This window comes from Ursus arctos, unplaced genomic scaffold, assembly GCF_023065955.2.
Source record: "Ursus arctos isolate Adak ecotype North America unplaced genomic scaffold, UrsArc2.0 scaffold_30, whole genome shotgun sequence".
NCBI lineage: Eukaryota > Metazoa > Chordata > Mammalia > Carnivora > Ursidae > Ursus > Ursus arctos.
The window spans coordinates 14,171,556-14,191,767 of NW_026622986.1; the positions used below are offsets into that span (position 1 = coordinate 14,171,556).

At 38.4% G+C, this 20,212-nt stretch overlaps 2 protein-coding genes across 4 annotated transcripts in view; both read right to left on the reverse strand.

Moving 5' to 3' along the window:
* Positions 1-20,212, reverse strand: part of LOC125281624 (ankyrin repeat domain-containing protein 26-like) — a 564,334-nt gene that overhangs the window by 393,102 nt on the left and 151,020 nt on the right. The gene's annotated exons all lie outside the window — the stretch shown is intronic.
* The window catches only part of LOC125281627 (coiled-coil domain-containing protein 144A), an 81,935-nt gene that overhangs the window by 12,158 nt on the left and 49,565 nt on the right, over positions 1-20,212 (reverse strand). For all 3 annotated transcript variants that reach the window (XM_057304709.1, XM_057304710.1, XM_057304711.1), the window contains 4 exons: positions 19,409-19,442; positions 4,929-5,219; positions 3,813-4,030; positions 2,128-2,356 (listed from right to left, as the gene is read on the reverse strand). In XM_057304709.1, the coding sequence (XP_057160692.1) occupies positions 2,128-2,356; positions 3,813-4,030; positions 4,929-5,219; positions 19,409-19,442 (772 nt within the window). The remainder of the gene's footprint in view (positions 1-2,127; positions 2,357-3,812; positions 4,031-4,928; positions 5,220-19,408; positions 19,443-20,212) is intronic.

The following is a 20,212-nucleotide window of genomic DNA, read 5'->3' on the forward strand; positions in this document are numbered from 1 at the left end:
GATAGGTTAAGGGACCTCCTAGAATCACGCCCCGCATCAGGTCCCCTGCTCAGGGAGCCTACTTCTCCCTCTCCTTCTCCCTCTGGCCCTCCCCTCCCACTTGTGTTTGCTCTCACTTGCTCTGCTCTCTCTCTCTCAAAAATAAACAAGAAAAGAAAAGAAAAGGCCATAACTTTAAGTAAGAAAATTACAAGAGAAAGAGTTTTATTGGTACAAGCAAACATACAGTAAAGGTAATAGAGCAATCACTTTTATAAAGCCAGTATGAAGGTTAAAAGACAAAAGTAGTAATATCAATTATATCTACAGTAATTAGCTTAGGGACACACAAAATAAAAAGATGTAAACTAAGACATCAACTACATAAAACAAGGAGGGGTGTAAAATTTAGTGTTTATAAAATGAGTTTGAACTTAAACATCAACTTAAAAGAGACCGCTATATACATAGGATGTTACATATGAACTTCATGGTGGTCACAAACCAAAAATCTATAATCGATAAACAAAAAAGAAAAAGAAAGGCATCCAAGCATAACACTAAAGAAAGTCCTCAAATTAGAAGGGAAGAGAGCAAGACAATAAGGAAGCCGAATGAAAGACCAAGATTGAGGCCTCATTTATCCTGAGCCTATGCTACTTTTGTCCACATCAATAAGACCATGAATATACCATCAAAACCATAAACCTATGTGCATTGATTGAAATGGATATTTTAATAACAATGATACACAATGGAAACTAGCTGCTATTCAAAGACTCCCTATCATACTCATCTTAGTCATCAATCACCAACTTAAGTGATGGCAAGGTAGATACGTGTGAACTTCATTTTAAAAATTCAAATTGTGGGGCACCTGGGTAGCTCAGTCAGTTAAGCGTCTGACTCTTGATTTTGGCTCCGGTCATGATCTCAGGGTCATGAGACTGAGCCGTGCATCAGGCTCCTCACTGACCATGGAGCCTGCTTACCCTCTGCCCCTCACCCCGTGCTTGCACTGCCATTCTCTCCTTTAAAAAAAAAATCAAATATTTGCTTGATTTAGCTATTTAGAAAATGCTCTACAATTGCTCAGCAAGACATTTTGTAAAAATTGAAACAAGTGCTATAAGTAAAAAAAGATGCTGTAAGTAAGAAAGCAATAAAGGATGTACTCTCCTGTAAGAAAATGCCAAAAATTTTAACTTAAAAAGAAAAATTAATCTTTTTAGGATTATAAGTTTATGTAATTCATAAAAGAACTTTTCATGGATTCTTCCAAATAATTAACATCCATATGGGATTGTTTGGACTCTAATCATTCACTTACGCATATGGGTGGAAAAAATTGGTAACAGCAAACTTTAAAATTGTTATAAACCATTGTCAACCAGAAAATAAGTCAAGGTATCTAAGTGTACATTTGGTTAATGAGCAATAATATTTACTTTCTAAAATTGAATTTCAGTGTAACTTTTCAAGAAATATAAAATGTGTCACTTTTGGGGTGGCTCAATCGGTTAAGAGTCCGACATTTTTTTTTTAAGATTTTATTTATTTATTTGACACAGAGAGGGACAGCCAGTGAGAGAGGGAACACAAGCAGGGGGAGTGGGAGAGGAAGAAGCAGGCTCCCAGAAGAGCATGGAGACCAATGTGGGTCTCAATCCCAGAACCCCGGGATCACGCCCTGAGCCGAAGGCAGATGCTTAATGACTAAGCCACCCAGGTGCCCCAAGTGTCCGACTCTTGATTTCAGCTCAGGTCATGATCTCAGGGTCGTGAGACTGAGCCCTACATAGGGTTCCATGCTCAGCGGGGAGGGAGTCTGCTTGAGAGTCTCACTCTCTCTCTCCCTCTTGTGCACTCTCTCTCTAAAATAAATAAAATCTTTAAAACAATAATAAAATATGTCAGTTTAATTATATTTATTGAATAAAGTTATCTCTTGAAAGTAAGAGCTCCAGGAACAACAACAACAAAAAAATCACAAATTTTCTGTCTCATTTCCTTATTAGCACAAATAATTATGTCTTTTACTAGTGTGTATAAGTCAGTTAAACAACTCAGGATTTCACCAAATTAAAAATAAAAATTATATCAGAAATCTGAAACCCAAGGAAAAAAAGATAAGACTATATAACTAACCTTCAATAAGTAACTCTCGATGCCATTATTTGAAGGCCACGAGCTTGAGGGTGGAATCATGACATTCTCTCTTGGAGCAACATGTCTATCGAGAGGTAATCTATTACTGATATTTCTGACGTAAGGCAGTTCCAAGACAGGACTCATAGTAACAGTGTGAAGGAAGTTCCTTTTCTGCTGTTTTTCCACTAGAAGTTTGGTTCTGATCTCTGCCAGCCTCTCATTAGTCCTGTTAAGATTACAAAACACAATGCTTAGTATTTCATTTCTCCCCAAATCACTCCTAAATGACGTGTATTTTTTTTAAGTTTCCATAATAGTAAACAGAACATGCCCTTAAATGGTGTTTTAACACTGAAAATGTGACAGAGAAGACCTACTACATATATTATAGGTTTAAAATTGTTCTAAATAAGTACATATATTTCTTGGGACTCCTAACTAACAAGTAATTCAAAATAAGGAGGGAGAGAAATGGCTATCAGTGATATACACGGCTTAATAGGTAATAATTGCTGCCCTCCAGAATGGCAGTACTTACGAGACTCTTGAGGAAGCCATTACACATACTTATATTTAGTAAACACTTTAGAGATATAAAAATAAACCACCCCAGGGGGCTGGGGGGCTCAGTCAGTTAACCATCTGCCTTCGGCTCAGGTCATGACCCCAGAGTCCTGAGATCGAGCCCCACGTCAGGCTCCCTGCTCAGCGGGAAGCCTGCTTCTCCCTCACTCTCTGCCTGCTGCTCCCCCTTCTTGTGCTCACTCACTCGCTCTCTGTCAAATAAATACATAAATCTTTAAAAGAAAATAAAACTACAAACAAGCCATCCCTCAAAGACATTTTCAAGCATTTGCTTTCACCACTCTTGTACATTTCACTCATTACCTCAGAGAAATTGAGCATTTGGCAACTGAGGAAGAATTTAGACCAACAATTGCTAGGGGAGAAGTAGATGGCAGAGTCGTGATCAGAAAGAACTAAAACAGCTCCAGATGCGATTAGGTTATAACACAGTTACCAAGGTACTGGAGGTGGAATCTGCCCTTTCTGTCTTCCACACACCTCCTTGTCATGTCCACCATGGTGCTATTTTTAGCCACTTTGGGAATTACACTGCCTTTCACCCCTAGGTGAATCTTTCTGTATGTATATACCCTTATGTAAAGTAGAAAAACTATAAAGAATAGTTTGTTTCAAAGCACCCTCTAGTTAAGAATACCAAAGATCACAATCAAAAAACTAAATCTACCAAGCTGTGAGGATGTGCAGTATTGGTACTTGACCTTTTGGGTTAAAGATGTAATCTTCCACAAATAAACTCCCTAATATTAATAAACTCATTTCTATTTAGGGTAATTCTGACAAACAATTTTATAATAATATGCTGTCTGTCTAAATTATAAAGCTTCAAACAATTAGCTTAAACACTAGGCGATCAGATTAACTGAAAATATTGAGGGGAAAAAAAATAAAATCATGTAAAACTGAAAAAGGAGGAGCGATGCAAACTGTCTTGGCCTAACATCTCACAGTTCATTTATAAACATCATTTTCCAAAATTATGCTATCCAGTTGACTTTCACTTATTACTCATCTCATGAACCTGGCTCCAGAAAAATTATGCTTTAGAGGCAAATTAATAAGCTACATCTATTTTCTATGATTCTGTTTTAAATTACCTGTTCAGTTCATTTGTCAATGACGTTCGAACTTTTACTTCTTCGAAATACAATTCCTTGTATTTTTCCAACTCTGTTTTATTAGAATGTTCTTGAGAACTTTTCATTTTGGATAGTTCAAATTCCAGATCTTTCACTCTGAGTTCCATCTGACTACTTATTAAAGCATTATTACTGTCTCTTAACTGTCCTAAGCTTTCTTGAGACGCTACTTGTGCCTAAAGCAAATGAAAAACATTGTTTTAAAACAGTTATAACCTGGGTAATTATAGTATATTTCTTTCCTTTAGTTTTGAGTCAATGATTCAGAGAGCAATTTTAAATGTGAAAAAAGCTGAAGTGTAAGATATTTATCATCAATGTCAACTGAATTAAATCTGAATGATAAAGTTCAATCATTCTTATATTAGAACTCACGCAATATGATAATTCAAAGAATAAGAGAATCATTTAAAAATTTTAAAAAGTGAACAATACAACTTAAGAATAATCCAAGTACATGGGGCTCCTGGTGGGGTCAGTCGGTTGAGCGCCCGACTCTTGGTTTCTGCTCAGATCGTGATCTCAGGGTCCTGAGATAAAGCCTTGTGTCATACTCAGCATGGAGTCTGTCTGAAATTCTCTTTCTCCCTCTGTCCATCCCCCGTGCTCATGCTTTCTAAACAAACAAACAAATAAGATCTTAAAAGAAAAAAAAAAAACCCCAAGTATGGTACAATTTTGCTTTTAAGTAGGCTCCATGCCCAGCATGGAGCCCAATGAGGGGCTTGATTTCATGAGCCTGAGACCAAGACCTGAGCTGGTCAACCGACTGAGACACCCAGGCACCCCAAAGTTCAAATTTTTAGAGCACAATTTTTTCTTTTCCTCTCAACAGTCTTGTTTTATACCAACTGGTCTTAAGAAATAAAATGATTCTCTACTATGAATCATTCCGAAAGACCAATTTAGTGAGAATGATGATGAAAACTGAAATTTTTAAAGGGAAGGAACAAATGCTTCCAGAAATTTACCAAATTGCTATAAAGGAAGTAGAGGAAAACTATACAATGCATATAACCAAAATGTAATTTGCAGTGAAATGAATTAAAGCATATTACAGATCAATAAATTAACCTGTAAAAACAGATTGACTTCTCTTAATTTTTCCTCCATATCCAGCCTTGCCCTTTTGTCCAGTTCCCGTTTATATTGTTCTATTCTACTGTATTCTGCCATATTGACTTCTGCATGACTCTTCAGGTTTACTACTTGTTGTTCCAACTTCTTTTTATCCTTCTCTAGTTTTTCACATTTTTTCTGTAGTTCCTTCATAGATAATAACTTCTGAGAGAGAACCTGGTTTTTTTCATCCAGTTGTAGACATTTTGAAGATGCAGTTTCTAGTTTTGCTGTAAGATCATCAACCTGAATAAATAAAATAATACAGTTTGGAAGTAGAGTGAAAACAGTCTAATGCAAAACTATGACCAAAAATTTTTTTGAAGATTTTATTTTTAAGTCTCTACACCCAACATGGGGCTCAAACTCACAACCCCAAGGTCAAGAGTCACATGCTCTACTGACTGAGCCAGCCAGGTGCTCAAATTTTAAATTAAACTCATTTTCAACAAAATGTTATCTATACTGTAGCAGAGTCTTGGAATGTGGAACCTTGAATAACTCAGGAAATCAGGAACAAAATTAAAACCACTAGGAGTTACTAAAAGAGATGTCTGCTATCGTTCTCTTTGCCACCCATTTGTACTTGATTTTATACTTTTATTTCTCTATGATTGTTTCAGATCTTTCCTGCATAAAATAACTGTAAGTCACGTCTTAGTACAAAGTCGCTTGACTCTTCCCCCTCACCTTAACACTTCATAATTTTTTTAAAAGATTTTATTTATGTATTTGAGAGGGAGAGAGAGTGAGAGCACAAGAGCAAGGGGAGGGAGAAGCAGCCTCCTCACTGAGCAGGGAGCCTGGCGTGCCACAGTACATCATTAGTCTCAGCATGCCAGGATCACGACCCAAGCCAAAGGCAGACACTTAACTGACTGAGACACCCACGTGCCCTGGTACTCCATAATTTTTAAAGAAGTTTTAGGAATATCATATTGACTTATGTAGGTCTGAGCCAATAAATGCTTATCAAAATAAGACTTTGAAAATAAGACTCTAATTAATGAATCTATAAATACTGACTCTAATACCATAAGCCTTTTTCTTTTCTTTTCTCTTCTTTTCTTTTCTAAGATTTTATTTATTGAATGACAGGGAGAGAGACAGACAGCGAGAGAGGGAACACAAGCAGGGTGAGTGGGAGAGGAAGAAGCAGGCTCCCAGCAGAGCAGGGAGTCTGATGCGGGGCTCAATCCCAGAACGCTGGGATCACGCCCAGACTGGAAGGCAGATGCTTAACGACTGAGCCACCCAGGTGCCCCCAAAGGCTTTTTCTAAATTACAAATGTTTTATGCTAATCTGAATTGCAGTCTGAGGAGAAATGATTCGCAGGGTTAAGAAATCACATCTCTAGGTAAAAAAAATTTAGTGAGATGATCCACATATTTTTGGACCATAAAGAACACAAAAAACAAAAAACCTTAATTCAACAGTGCTACAATCCTTCGTTACTTCCCACAAAATAAGAGAACATACTAAGCAACAAAAACAACCAAAAAACTTGCTGGAGTTTCAGTGATGCTGAGTTGGGAAGAACTTCTTTCCTTTAGATATGATTGGTAAGACAAGGTGAGTGGATGTGGTGGTTTTATAAATTCCTTGACACTTCTCCTATGACAATCCCTCCCCTTAATATGTGCTTGCCTTAGCAACTGGTTTCTAGTGAATAGAATATGGCGGACTGCTATGTGATTTCTTTTTATTATGATATGTTAGTGACCACACAGTACATCATTAGTTTTTGATATAGTGTTCCATGATTCATTGTTTGAGTATACACCCGGTGCTCCATGCAATACGTGCCCTCCTTAATACCCATCACCGGGCTGGCCCATCCCACCCCCAAAACCCTCAGTTTGTCTATAGTCTCTCATGGTTCATTTCCCCCTGTTTACCCCCCTTCATTTGCCCCTTCCTTCTCCTACCGATCTCCCTGCTATTCCTTATGTTCCACAAATGAGTGAAAACCATACGATAAGTGTCTTTCTCTGCTTGACTTATTTCACTCAGCATAATCTCCTTCAGTCCCATCCATGTTGATGCAAATGTTGGGTATTCATCCTTTCTGATGGCTGACTAATAGTCCATTGTATATATGGACCACATCTTCTTTATCATTCGTCTGTTGATGGACATCTCAGCTCCTTCCACAGTTTAGCTATTGTGGACAATGCTGCTAGGAACACTGGGGTGCATATGGCCCTTCTCTTCACTACATCTGTGTCTTTGGGGTAAATACCCAGTAGTGCAATTGCTGGGTCATAGGGTCTGCTATGTGATTTTGAAGGCTAGGTTAGAAAATGTGATATAGCCTCCATCTCACTTTCTTTTTCTAGGGAAGCTCACCCTTAGAATCTAGCTGTTGTGGGAAAGCCCAGGCCACCCACTGAGTCTTCATGTAGATATTCTAGCTGAGACTGCCCCAGCTACCATCCTAGCCAAAAGCCAGCCTCAACAGACAAACATGTGCACGAACAAGGTTTTAGGTGATTCTAGTTCCCAGCTTCCAGTCATCCCAGGTGATGCCAAATGAAGAAGAAATGAGTTGGCCTTATTCACCCTTGTCTAAAGATTTGTGAACAAGATAAATGTTGTTTTGAGCCACTGGGTTTTGAGATGGTTTATTTTGCAGCAATAAATAATTGGTACAGATACTGATATCAAAAATGGGGTGCTGCCATTAAAAAAAAAAAACTAAACTAAACTAAAACGAAACCTCCTTTGAACCAGGAAGTGGAACCTGAAAGGACGTAGAGAAGATTGGGAACCAAAAGGGCTTCCAAGAGACTGCTAGTGGAAACCTGACAGCCCTTAAAGAGGCTTACAGCAAAGGTTTCTAGACAAGTGAAGAAAATGACACTACAGGGAAAGGAACTCGTGCCACAAACACTTGAAAGTAAAAATGATAGGAGAGATAAGCTACAGAAAGACTATTCGATACGAAGCAACCAGGACTTACTGGGTTCAAGTAGCTGCTCCTCATTTACAGCCTCTCTACATGCTGAATTGTCAAACAATGCTAAACTAAAGAAATGGCTTCTGGGTTAAGAGCAAATCCAGGAAAACATGGCCTATGGATGAAGCCAAGACTATAAAACCCTTTATTAAGAACTTGGAAGGATGTAAGGTGCGCCTCGAATTTCTTTAAGGATCTTCAGAGTATGAGAATTTTAAAGGCACTGTCAAATAAGAGCTTCACAGGAAACCTGAGGTGAAAAGCTTATCTCAAAAAGATCCGGGAGAATGGCTTTTCTAATGGCATGAAAATCATTAATATTCACAGAAAACTCAAAAACTGAAGAGAATTATAGTACCAAAACACTGCTTGCGAGCTTGGACTAAAAGAGACCAAGATAGTACAAACAGAAACTAGGCCTTTGGGTCTTAGAAGTCCCACCAGGAAGAAGCAGGCTAAAAAACAGCTACAAACACAGGTCATTCCTTATGAAAAGGACAGAACCGAGAGCTCAAAGAGGAAAGCAAAGAGCCATGGAGAAGCATTCCCATGGTTAGGACTAAGTCCTAACTGAAGAACTGAGCACGCTTCAGGCTGTATTTGAAAACTGCTATGGACTTGTATGCTTCCCATCTTCATTCTGAATGGGAGAGTCCTTAGCAGGTTTCCAGAATGTTGCATTTTGAGTGGTAGAGAACGGTCTCTTTAATTTCCAAGTCTTCACATTGAGAGGACATGTACTCAAGGGACTATACTTTAGGCACCTTATCCCCGCTGCAACTGATTAAGATGGTAAGATCTTGGACTCGAGCCTGAACCTGATGCCATGATAACTGAGATTTGTGGGAGGTACTGGGAGGAGGTGAGTGTATTTTTTATGTGGGAGGAATACAAAAAATTGTGGCTGGTGGGTAAATTACACTGATTTTTAAATGTGTCCATAGGTTTTTAAATATTCATTCCATTAAAAAAATTAAAGACTATGGGTCAACCTTAGTGACTTTCTCCTCACAAACAGAATACGGTAAATGTCATGCTGTGTGTATATTCCAAGGCTAGGTTACAAAAGGCCATAGAGCTTCTGCCTTGCTCTGTATGTTAGGCTGCTTGCTGGAATTTAGCCCCCCATCTTGTGAGGTGGCTCAGGCCACAAAGAGAGTCTCGTTGTGCCAGTGTAATAAGTGCTTCAGCTGCCTGCCCTAACTATAGTCCTAGGCAACACCCAGGATCAACACCACCAGACGTGAGTGAACAACTCTTCAAACAGTTCCAGCCCCAAACCTTTCAGCTGCCCCACCTGAAGCCAGGGGAACAGAAACAAGCTGTCCTGGCCACACTTTTCCTAACAGTAGATTTGTGAACAAAATAAATGTTATTTCTTTAAGCCACTAAACTTTGGGGAGTTTGTTAAGAAAAGACAAAAAAGACAAAGAGAAAAATGGGCGATAAAAAGAGTGAATAAGATACATATATAGAAGAATTGGTCTCCATTAAAGTGGAAAGTAATAAATGTTAAGATTAATTTATTAATGACAAACAGTGCTAATGAGAAGCAGCACATAACTAGAAGCAAGATCTAATCAGTTTTTCTCTCCATTTTCCCCCACTTAGGATGACATTACCTGTGCATTCTTTATATATGACCTTTATTATGTTGAGGTACGTTCCTTCTAAACCTACTTTGTTGAGGGTTTTCATCATGAATGGATGCTGTACTTCGTCAAATGCTTTTTCTACATCTATTGAAATGATCAGATGATCCTTCTTCTTTCTTTTATTAATGTGGTGTATCACATTGATTGATTTGCAGATGTTGAACCACCACTGCAACCCAGGCATAAATCCCATTTGATCATGGTGATTATTTTTTTAATGTATTGTTAAATTCAGTTTGCTCAAAAAGTTAAAAACAGAGCTACCCTACAACCCAGCAATTGCACTAATGGGTATTTACGACCAAAGATACAGGTGTGATTAATGACTACAGGAAGTCTTTTTCTTTTAATATAGGAAAAGATATTTAATTTCACTCTGTATTAATTAATGAAAATGCAAATTAAAGCTCCATTGTAATACAACTTTTAAAAATCTGACTGACATAAACAGATCAACAATGTTTTAAAGACTATGGTTTTGCAGTATGGAAGTTCCTCAAGATGTTAAAAATAGCTACCCTACGACCTGACAATTGCACTATTAGGTATTTCCCCCAAAGATAACAGATGTAGTGAAAAGAAGGGCCATATGCACCCAAATGTTCATAGCAGCAATGTCCACAAGAGCCAAACTGTGGAAGGAGCCAAGATGCCCTCCAACAGATGAATGGATAAAGAAGATGTAGTCCATATATACAATGGACTATTACTCAGCCATCAGAAAGAATGATCACCCAACATTTGCATCAACATGGATGGGACTGGAGGAGATTATGCTGAGTGAAATAAGCAGAGAAAGACAATTATCACATGGTTTCACTCATTTGTGGAACATAAGGAATAGCAGGGAAATCGGTAGGAGAAGGAAGGGAAAAATGAAAGGGGGGGATAGCAGTGAGGGAGATGAACGATGAGAGACTATGGACTACGGGAAACAAACTGAGGGCTTTAGGGAGGAGGGGGATGAGGGGATGGGCTAGCCTGGTGAAGGGTATTAAGAAGGGCACATATCGCATGCAGTACTGGGTATTATACGCAAACAATGAATCAGGGAACACTATATCAATAGCTAAAGATGTACTGTATGGTGACGAACATAGTCATAAAAAATAAAATAAAATAAAAAATTCAGTGTGCTAGTATTTTGTTGAGGATTTTTGCATCTATGTTCATAAGAGTTAGTGGCCTGTAGTTCTCTTTGCAGTGTCTTTATCTGGTTTTGGTATCAGGGTAATACTGGCCTCATAGAATGCATTTGGAAGTTTTTCTTCCTTTTCTGTTTTTTGGAACAGTTTGAGAAGAATAGGTACTAACTCTTCCTTGAAATGCTTGGTAGAATTTGCCTCTGAAGCCATCCGGTCCTGGACTTGGTTTTTTTTTTTTTTTTTTGGAGTTTTTTTATTACGATTCAATTTCTTTGCTGGTTATCAGTCTTCAAATTTTCTTTCTTCCTTTTTTTTTTTTTAAAGATTTTTTTTTAATTTATTTATTCGACAGAGACAGAGACAGCCAGCAAGAGAGGGAACACAAGCAGGGGGAGTGGGAGAGGAAGAAGCAGGCTCATAGCAGAAGAGCCTGATGTGGGGCTCGATCCCAGAACGCCGGGATCACGCCCTGAGCCGAAGGCAGACGCTTAACCGCTGTGCCACCCAGGCACCCCAATTTTTTTCTTTCTTCCTGTTTCACAGTTTTGGTAATTTATATGTTTCTAGGAATTTATGCGTTTCTTCTAGATTGTCCAATTTGTTGGCATAGAGTTTTTCATAATATTCTCTTAGAACTCTGCATTTCTGTGGTGTTGGTTGTTATTTCTCCTCTCTCATTTGTGATTTTATTTATTTGGGTCCTTTCTCTTTCCTTTCTGATAAGTCTGGCTAGAGCCTTATCAGTTTTATTAATTTTTTCAAAGAACCAGCTACTGGATTCATTGATCTCTTCTATTTTTTTTAAAGATTTTATTTATTTATGTGACAGAGAGACAGCCAACAAGAGAGAGAGACAGCCAACACAGCAGGGAGTGGGAGAGGAAGAAGCAGGCTCCCAGCGGAAGAGCGCGATGTGGGACTCGATCCTGGAATGCCGGGATCATGCCCTGGGCCGAAAGCAGACGCTTAACGACTGCGCTACCCAGGCACCCCTGATCTCTTCTATTTTTACTTTTTTTAAGCTTCCATATCATTTACTTCTGCTCTAATTTTTTTGAAGATTTGTTTATTTGAGAGAGAGAGAGTGGGGAGGGGGGCAAATGGAGAAGGAGTGAGAGAATCCTCAAGTAGACCCCTCGCTGAGTGTGGACCCTGAAGCAGGGCTCAATCCCAGGACACTGAGATCATGACCTGAGCTGAAATCGAGAGTTAGCCACTTAACCAACTGAGCCACCCAGGTGCCCCTATTTCTGTTCTAATTTTTATTATTTCCTTCCTTCATTTGTTCTTCCTCTTTTAGCTTCTTTAGGTGTAAGATTAAGCTGTTTGAGATTTTTCTTGCTTCTTGAGGTAGGCCTGTATTGTTATATACTTCCCTCTTAGAACCACTTTTGCTGTATCTCAAAAGTTTGGGCAACTGGTTTTTCATTTTCATTTGCTTCCATGTATTTTTAAATTTCATATTTCCTGGTTGGTCCATTCGTTGTTAAGCAGAATGTTACTTAGCCAACATTTATTTGTGGTCTTTCAGATTGTTTCTTGTGGCTGACTTCAAGTTTTATAGTATTGTGGTCAGAAAATAAATACAATCTTTTTGTATTTATTAAGGCTTGTTTCATGGCCTAATACGTCATCTATTCTAGAGAATGTTCCAGAATGTGTATTCTGCTGTTTAAGGATGGACTATTTTGAATATATCTCTTTAGTCCATCTAGTCCAATGTGTCATATAAAACCACTGTTTCCCTGTTGACTTTCTGTTTAGTTTGATCTGTCCATTGATGTAAGTGGGGTGTTAAAGTACCCAACTATTGATTATTTCTATTCCTTCTGAAAAAATCCAAATTGTACATTGTGTTCATGGATACTTTTGTAATTAGGAATAAAAGCAACTAATTCCATGAAAATATATTCCATTAAAATATATAAATATAAATATTTATATACGTATAAATATAACATATATAATAAATATATATATATATAAAATAAAGTAACCTAGTAGTATTGTATTATTATCGATTAGTTCTTTTATGTTTGTCTTTAATAATCTTATGTATTTGGCTGGTCCCATGTTGGGTCATAAACATTTACAATTGATAGATCTTCCTGTCAGATTGTCCTCTTTATTATGATGTAGTGCCCTTGTCTCTTGTTACAGTCTTTGTTTTAAACTCTATTTTGTCCAATGTAAGTATTGCTATTCTGGCTTTCTTTTGATGTCCATTTGCATGATACATGTTTCTCCATCCCCTCACTTTCAACCTGCAGGTGTCCATATGTCAAAAATGAGTCTCTTGTAGGCAGCATAGAGATGAGCCTTTTTTTTTTTCTTTTTTATCCATTCTGACATCCTATGTCTTCTGATTGGAGCATTTAGCCTATGTATATCCAAAGTCAGTATGGATAGATATGTATTTGTCATTTTACTACTTGTTTTGTGGTTGTTTCTGGAGATTTTCTCTGATCCTTTTTTGTGTTTTTGATGCTTTGCTGATTTTCCTTAGTGATATATTTGGGTTTCTTTCTCCTCTTTGCATATCTAGTAATGGTTTTGTTTTTGGTTTTCTTTTTAGAGACAGCATGAGTGGGGTGGGGAGAGGGAAAGAGAGAATGTTAAGCAGACTCCATGCCCAGCATGGAGCCCATTGTGGGGCTCAATCTCACAACCTGGACATCATGACCTGAGCTGAAATGAAGAGTCAGATGTTTTTTTTTTTTTTTAAAGATTTTATTTATTTAGTTGACAGAGATAGAGACAGCCAGCGAGAGAGGGAACACAAGCAGGGGGAGTGGGAGAGGAAGAAGCAGGCTCATAGCAGAGGAGCCTGATGTGGGGCTCGATCCCGTAACACCGGGATCATGCCCTGAGCCGAAGGCAGACGCTTAACCGCTGTGCCACCCAGGCGTCCCGAAGAGTCAGATGCTTAACTGTCTAAGCCACCCAGGCACCCCTATTAGTGGTTTTTGATATATGATTTGTATATAACCTCTTCTGCGTATAGCAGTCTTATCTTAAGTTGCTGCTCATTTAAGTTTGAACCCATTCTTTTCTTCTCCCTATGCTTTAGATAAGGTATTATATTTTATATCCTTTTTTTCTGTGTTCCTTAGGTTTTACATAAATGTTCATTTTTGCTACTTGTTTGTGTCCTGCCTTGATACTGTCACTTTTGGTCTCTTCTTTCCACTCAAAGAGTCCCCGTTAATATTTCTTGCAGGGTTAGTTTAGTGGTCACAAACTCCTTTAGTTTGTGTCTGGGAAACTCTCTCTCTCCTTCTATTCTGAGTCATAGGCTTGCTGGATAGAGTCTTCATGGCTACAGATTTTTTCCGTTCACCACGTTGAATATATCATGCCACTCCCTTCTGGCTTGCAAAGTTTCTGTTGAAAAAATTCCTGCTAGCCTTAAGGGGCTTCCCCTGGAAGTTACTGCCTTGTTTTCCTGCTTTTAAGATGTTATCTTCATCAGTATACACTGCAAATTTAATTACAATATGTCTTGGTGTTGGCCTGCTTTTGTTGATTTCGATGGGACTTTTCTCTGCCTCCTGGATCTTGATGTCTGTTGCCTTCTGCAGATTAGGGAAGTTTTCTGCTATTATTTGTTGAAATAAATTTTCTTACCCTTTTTCTCTCTCTTCTTCTACTGGGATTCCTATAACATGAATGTTATTACATTTGATGGAGTCACTGAGCCCCCAAGGTCTAGTCTCATTTGGCATAATTCTTCTTTCTCTCCCTTCTTCAGCTTCAGTGCTTTCCATTAATTTGTCCTCTAGGTCATAATCTGTTCCTCTTCCTCCAGCCTGCTGTCCATTGCATCAGGTGTGTTTCTCAGCTCACCGATTGCACTCTGCATCTCTGATTCTTTTTTAACTCTTTTATCTCTGTTGTGAGGGTCTCACTGATGTCTTCCATTCTTTTCTCAAGTCCAGTGAGTATCCTTATGATCACTGCTTTAAATCCTCCATCAGGCATGATATTTATAACTGTCTCACTTAAATCTCTGGCCCCGTGGCCTTATGCTGTTCTTTCATTTGAGATTAATTTCTCTGTTTTCTCATTTTGTCTAAGTCTCTACCAGCTTCTCTGTGTTAGAAAAGCCAGTTATGTCACCTGCTCCTGAAAGTAACGGACTTATGAAAAAGACGCCATGTAGTGCCCGGGGTCTGGCACTTAGGGGAGTGTCTCCAGTGTGTGCTACATGGACTCTGCTATTGTGTTCTGGCTGCTCTATCCTTCAGGCCAGTTATCGGTAGAGGATCTCCCTACCTGCTGTTGGCAGTGTTTGGTACCTGGCCTCAATGTAGCAACTTTTAACTAGGTGTGCTCTGGTGTGCTTGTGAAATAAGATCTGTCACCCCCTCCAATGGAACTGAGGCCCTCCCAAATCTGGTCAGGAGACATGGTGTGGGCAGGGGCTTGTGCTGGTCTTCTGGAGGTAAGGCCTGCTGTGCTGGAACTGAGGCAAGAATGACTGAGCAGGCAGCTCCACTGGAGTGCAAGGGGATGTTGCTGGTGCAAGCAAACTAGGCAGCCAGTGTCAGAGCTACACTGCTCCCCACAGGTGGCGCTCTGTTTGTGCTGAGGGCCAGTGGAGGGAAATGGCGCCAGCTGGTTCCTTTGCTCCCAGAGAGGTGTCTCCATGAACACCGCCTCGCAGGGATGTGCTCTGAAAAGAGCAAGTAATCTCCCCACTGTATGCCCCAGGCATTGTTCAGATTGCTGTTTCCATGCTGCATGCTCCCGGGTTGTTTGCCTGCCTCCTCTCCAAGAGCAGCACAGTGCCCTACAGGCTCTAGCCCAGCCAAGCTCAATGACCTTTAGAACTCCAGGCTTTAAGCCCCCCTAGTTGTAAGCACTTGTGAAATTCAGCCCCTCTCATTTTCCAAGCCAGTGCCTATGGGGAAACGTTCTCTTTGTGCATTCCCATGTACTCCTTTCTCCTGCCTTCTCCATGACCACGACTCCCTCCCCTCTGCAGCAGCCAGGATCTGTTGCTCTCCTAAACCACATCTCTGTGCTTCCTACCTTCTCCGATGCGGTCTCTTCTCTCTCCTTAGTTGTAGAGTTTGTTCTGTCAGTCTTTAGGTAGGAGGTGAACCTAGGCTCCTCGTACTCTGCCACCATCTTCCTTTCTCTTAAGACATTTTTGTAGGAGTCCCTTCAATTACAAATTATTACAACTAGGCAGGAATGCCTCTATAGAATTTCCCCTCAAGTTAGGGGAGAAGAAAGACTGGCAAGCAGAGAGAGAGTATGATTTGAAGTAGAACAGCTGAGAAACCAGAAATAGTTTAAACCAAAATTGGACCTTTTACCTGATCTCCATTAACTGAAATTCTAAAAGAAATAGGCAGCCTTGAGTATTTTTTAATCAATCGAATACTCAATCTTCATTCTACTTTCATCAGTGAGGAAATAAAGAGAACATTATGGAATCCTTTTTAATCTTTTCAGTAGCAAACCAAATGAACTGTCCTTTGGCACTATTTAAATTAAATATAATTTCTCCTTTCTCTTACTCCAAGCTTATTTGTGTGGGGAGGTAAGTAAGACCATCTCATCTTTATGTTGTACCACAATGCTTCCCCTTATCATACAAACTGGCTTTGAAATGTTTTTGGAATTCAAATTGCTAATCCATTTGCCTCTGATAACTCAGTTAAACACTACCTGATATTTTACAGCTGTATTCTTGAAATAATATAATGAAATGTTTATTCCATTAATTATGTATTGAGCTATTACAATACCTTATCTTTCTATTTAAAGTCCAAGAAGATGGATACAGACAACTGTGTTTTCTGAGAATGTAGGATCTGTGCCAAGAACAGGATCAGCACCAGTGTTATACACAAGAACCAAGTGAAAAAGTATCTGTGAGTTGCAAGATGATGGATTAGCAAGATTTGAAAACAGGAAAGCCGACGGCCCACAGTTCATCTTTTCCTTCCTAGATGGTGAAATTTATGGATGAGTCTATGCTTTATCACAAGTTAATAAAACATAATGAAGTAAAGAGTAGACAGCAGATCCTACAACCAAGATTTGATGGAAATGGACGTGGGAAGCACTGAGTGAGAGACTTAAGATATGAATGGAGAAAAGAAACAGGACTCTATCTCTTTGAGCCTAACTTCACATCATATCATGGAGTCAGCAAGGCATAAGCTGGTAAAAGGCTTCCTCGAGAAGCAAAAAATTTCTACAGGAGTAAAGTTAAGTTCTACTACACTGACTTTTTATCATTACATAAGTGAGTGGTAATTTACAAGACGAGCAGGGAAGAATTCTCATAAAATTTGATTGAGGAGTGACATAAGGATAAACATACAGATCAGTGTATTAGAACTGACAATCTAAAAATAAACTGTCACATTATGGTGAACTGATTTTCAACAAGGGTGTCAGACAGTTAAATGGAGTAAGAATAGTCTTTTTAACAAAAGCTACTGAGACAAACGGATATGCACATGCAAAGTAATACAGTCACACCTCGACCTCACAGCATGTATACAAAATTAACCCAAAATATACGAGCTACAATTATAGAACTCTTAGGAAAAAAACATAAGTGTATCATTTGTGACTGGATTTGGCAACAGTTTCTTTGATAGGACACCAAAAGACAAAAGCAGATTAAGTATATTTCATCCAAATTAAAAACTTCTTTGCTTCAAATATCACCACCAAGAAAGTGCAAAGGCAAGCTACCGAATAAGAGAAAATATTTGAAAATCCTATATCTGATAAGAGATTTGTATTTAGGATATATAAATAACTCTAACAATAATGAAAAGACAATCCAATAAATAAATGGGCAAAAGGACTGATTTGTTCTTTAAGGAAGATATAAAAATGGATAATAACCGGGGCGCCTGGGTGGCACAGCAGTTAAGCGTCTGCCTTCGGCTCAGGGCGTGATCCCGATGTTGTGGGATCGAGCCCCACATCAGTCTCCTCCACTATGAGCCTGCTTCTTCCTCTCCCACTCCCCCTGCTTGTGTTCCCTCTCTCGCTGGCTGTCTCTATCTCTGTCAAATAAATAAATAAAATCTTTAAAAATAAAAAAAATGGATAATAACCACATAAACAGATGAGATGCTCAACATCATTAGTTTGGCTTTTTTTTTAAGATTTTATTTGTTTATTTGACAGAGAGAGAGCGCACACGCACAAGCAAGGGGAGGTGCAGAGGGAGAGGGAGAAGCAGGCTCCCTGCTCAGCACAGAGATCGACGTGGGGCTCGTGATCCCAGGACCCTGGGAGCATGACCTGAGCGGAAGGCAGACGCTTAACCTACTGAGCCACCCAGGCACCCCTCAACATCATTAGTTTCAAGAAAAATACAAATCAAAACCACAAGATCGATGGAACTCATCAAGTGTATTATGCTAAGCTAAACAAGTCAGTCAGAGAAAAATAAGTACCATATGATTTGCCTCATATGTGAAATTTAAGAAACAAAACAGATGAACACAGCAGAAGGGTGAAAAAAAGAAGAGAAAGGGAGGCAAACCATAAAAGACTCTTAACTACAGAGAAAAAACTAAGTGTTGCTGTAGTGGAGGGAGGTGGGTTGGGGGTGGGCTAGATGAATGACGGGTATTAAGGAGGGCACTTGTTGTGATGAGCACTGGGTGTTGTATATAAGTGATCAATCACTAAATTCTACTTCTGAAACCAATATGTTAATTAACTAGAATTTAAATAGAAACTTGAAACAAACAAACAAAAAAACCCATAAGATGACACAGCACACCCACCAGGATGGCTATAATAAAAACAACAGATAATGACAAACATTGGCAAAAGTCAGGAAAATGAGAACCCTCAAACACTGCTGATGAAAATGTAAAATGGTGCAGCCACGTTGGAAAAGTGTGGCAGTTCCTTAAATGTTAAAAAAAAAAAAAAAAAAAGGTTAAAGAGAGTAACCATGTGACCCAGCAATTCCATTTATAAGTATATACCCAAGAGAAATGAAAATGTTCACATACAAACTTGTACATGTGTGTCTACAACAGCATTATTAACAACAGTCAAAAAGCAAAACAAACCAAAGGCCCACCAACTGATAAAGGAATAAATAAAATGTGGTCTGTCCACATAGTGGGATACTATTCAGCAATAAACAGAAATAAAGTACTGACACATGCTACAAAATAGGTATACCTTGAAAACATTATGCTAAATGAAAGAAGGCAGTCACGAAGGAACACATATTGTGTGATTCCGTTGATATGAAATGTCCAAAATAGGCAAATCTATAGAAACAGAGAGTAGAGTACTGGTTCCCTAGGGCTAAGAAGAGTAGGGAAGGGGAAACTAGCATAGGGTGACAGGTAAAAGGTACAGGGTTTCTTTCTAGGGTGACAAAATGTTCTAAAATTGACTGTGGTACTCTTTGAATATGCATGTTATGTTCATTTATCTCAATAAAGCTGTTACCAAAAAAATGTAGCAAGTATATAAAATTAACAGGAAAATCTGTATTTCACTGCTCAAAGCACTGAGTGACTTATTTGCCAAAATTAAATGATTTTAGAGTCCCAAAACTAATTAAAAATTACCTTATGCTTTATCATATTAATCTGAGTATCCATTTCAGTTTAATTGTTTTTTAAATCTCCATGGAAACTAAGCTCTCCATTTTCATATTCACTTACCTCGCTTCTTGTCATGCTTAAAAGTTTCTTAAGTCTGCAGAAGGGATAGAATGAGTAAGTCAGGTTCTTTAAGAGTAAATATTTAATAATTATTTAAATAGATACTATGTTCTATCACATAAACAAATCTATAAATTATGATCTCTCAATTGACCCAATCTCACACTGATTGAGAACATACTAACTAAATAATAATCTTAGGTAAAAAATATGGAGAAAATTTTTATCACACATATGGCAGTCAAAGAGTTAAAATGTAACTACATTAAGAGTTCTTATATATGTTATTATTAATATCTATTTTCAGTATATTAATATAATAATCTATTATTAAACAGTGACTATAAACCAGAGACTAGTATCTAAGGTGAAGAAGAAAAGCCTACTTATGTATGAATGTCTTAAAAAGACACAAAAATACATTTTGGTACCTACTAACCACAGTCTCCAACTAGAAAATACATGTAAAACACATCAAGGGAGATAATTCAAAAGGGAGAAACAAGAAAGAAAAATCTTTAAAGTCTGATTTGAGAGGGAGAAGGAAGAGACAGAGCTTTAGAAGAAAGGAAATCAGCAAAGAGATAATGTGTGATGGTCTATGAGACTGTTTCAGAAAAAAAAATCTACATGTCTTGGCTAGGACACTGTTAGCAAAGCGAAAGGGATACAAAACAATGCAGAGAAAGAGAGTTAAATGAAAGAAAAGTATTGATGAAAACCAGAGAACAAACTTAAGCACTCAGCAAATAAACAGAAAGGAAGCCCTGTGGGAGCTACAGAGACACCACAAAGACTTTTTTT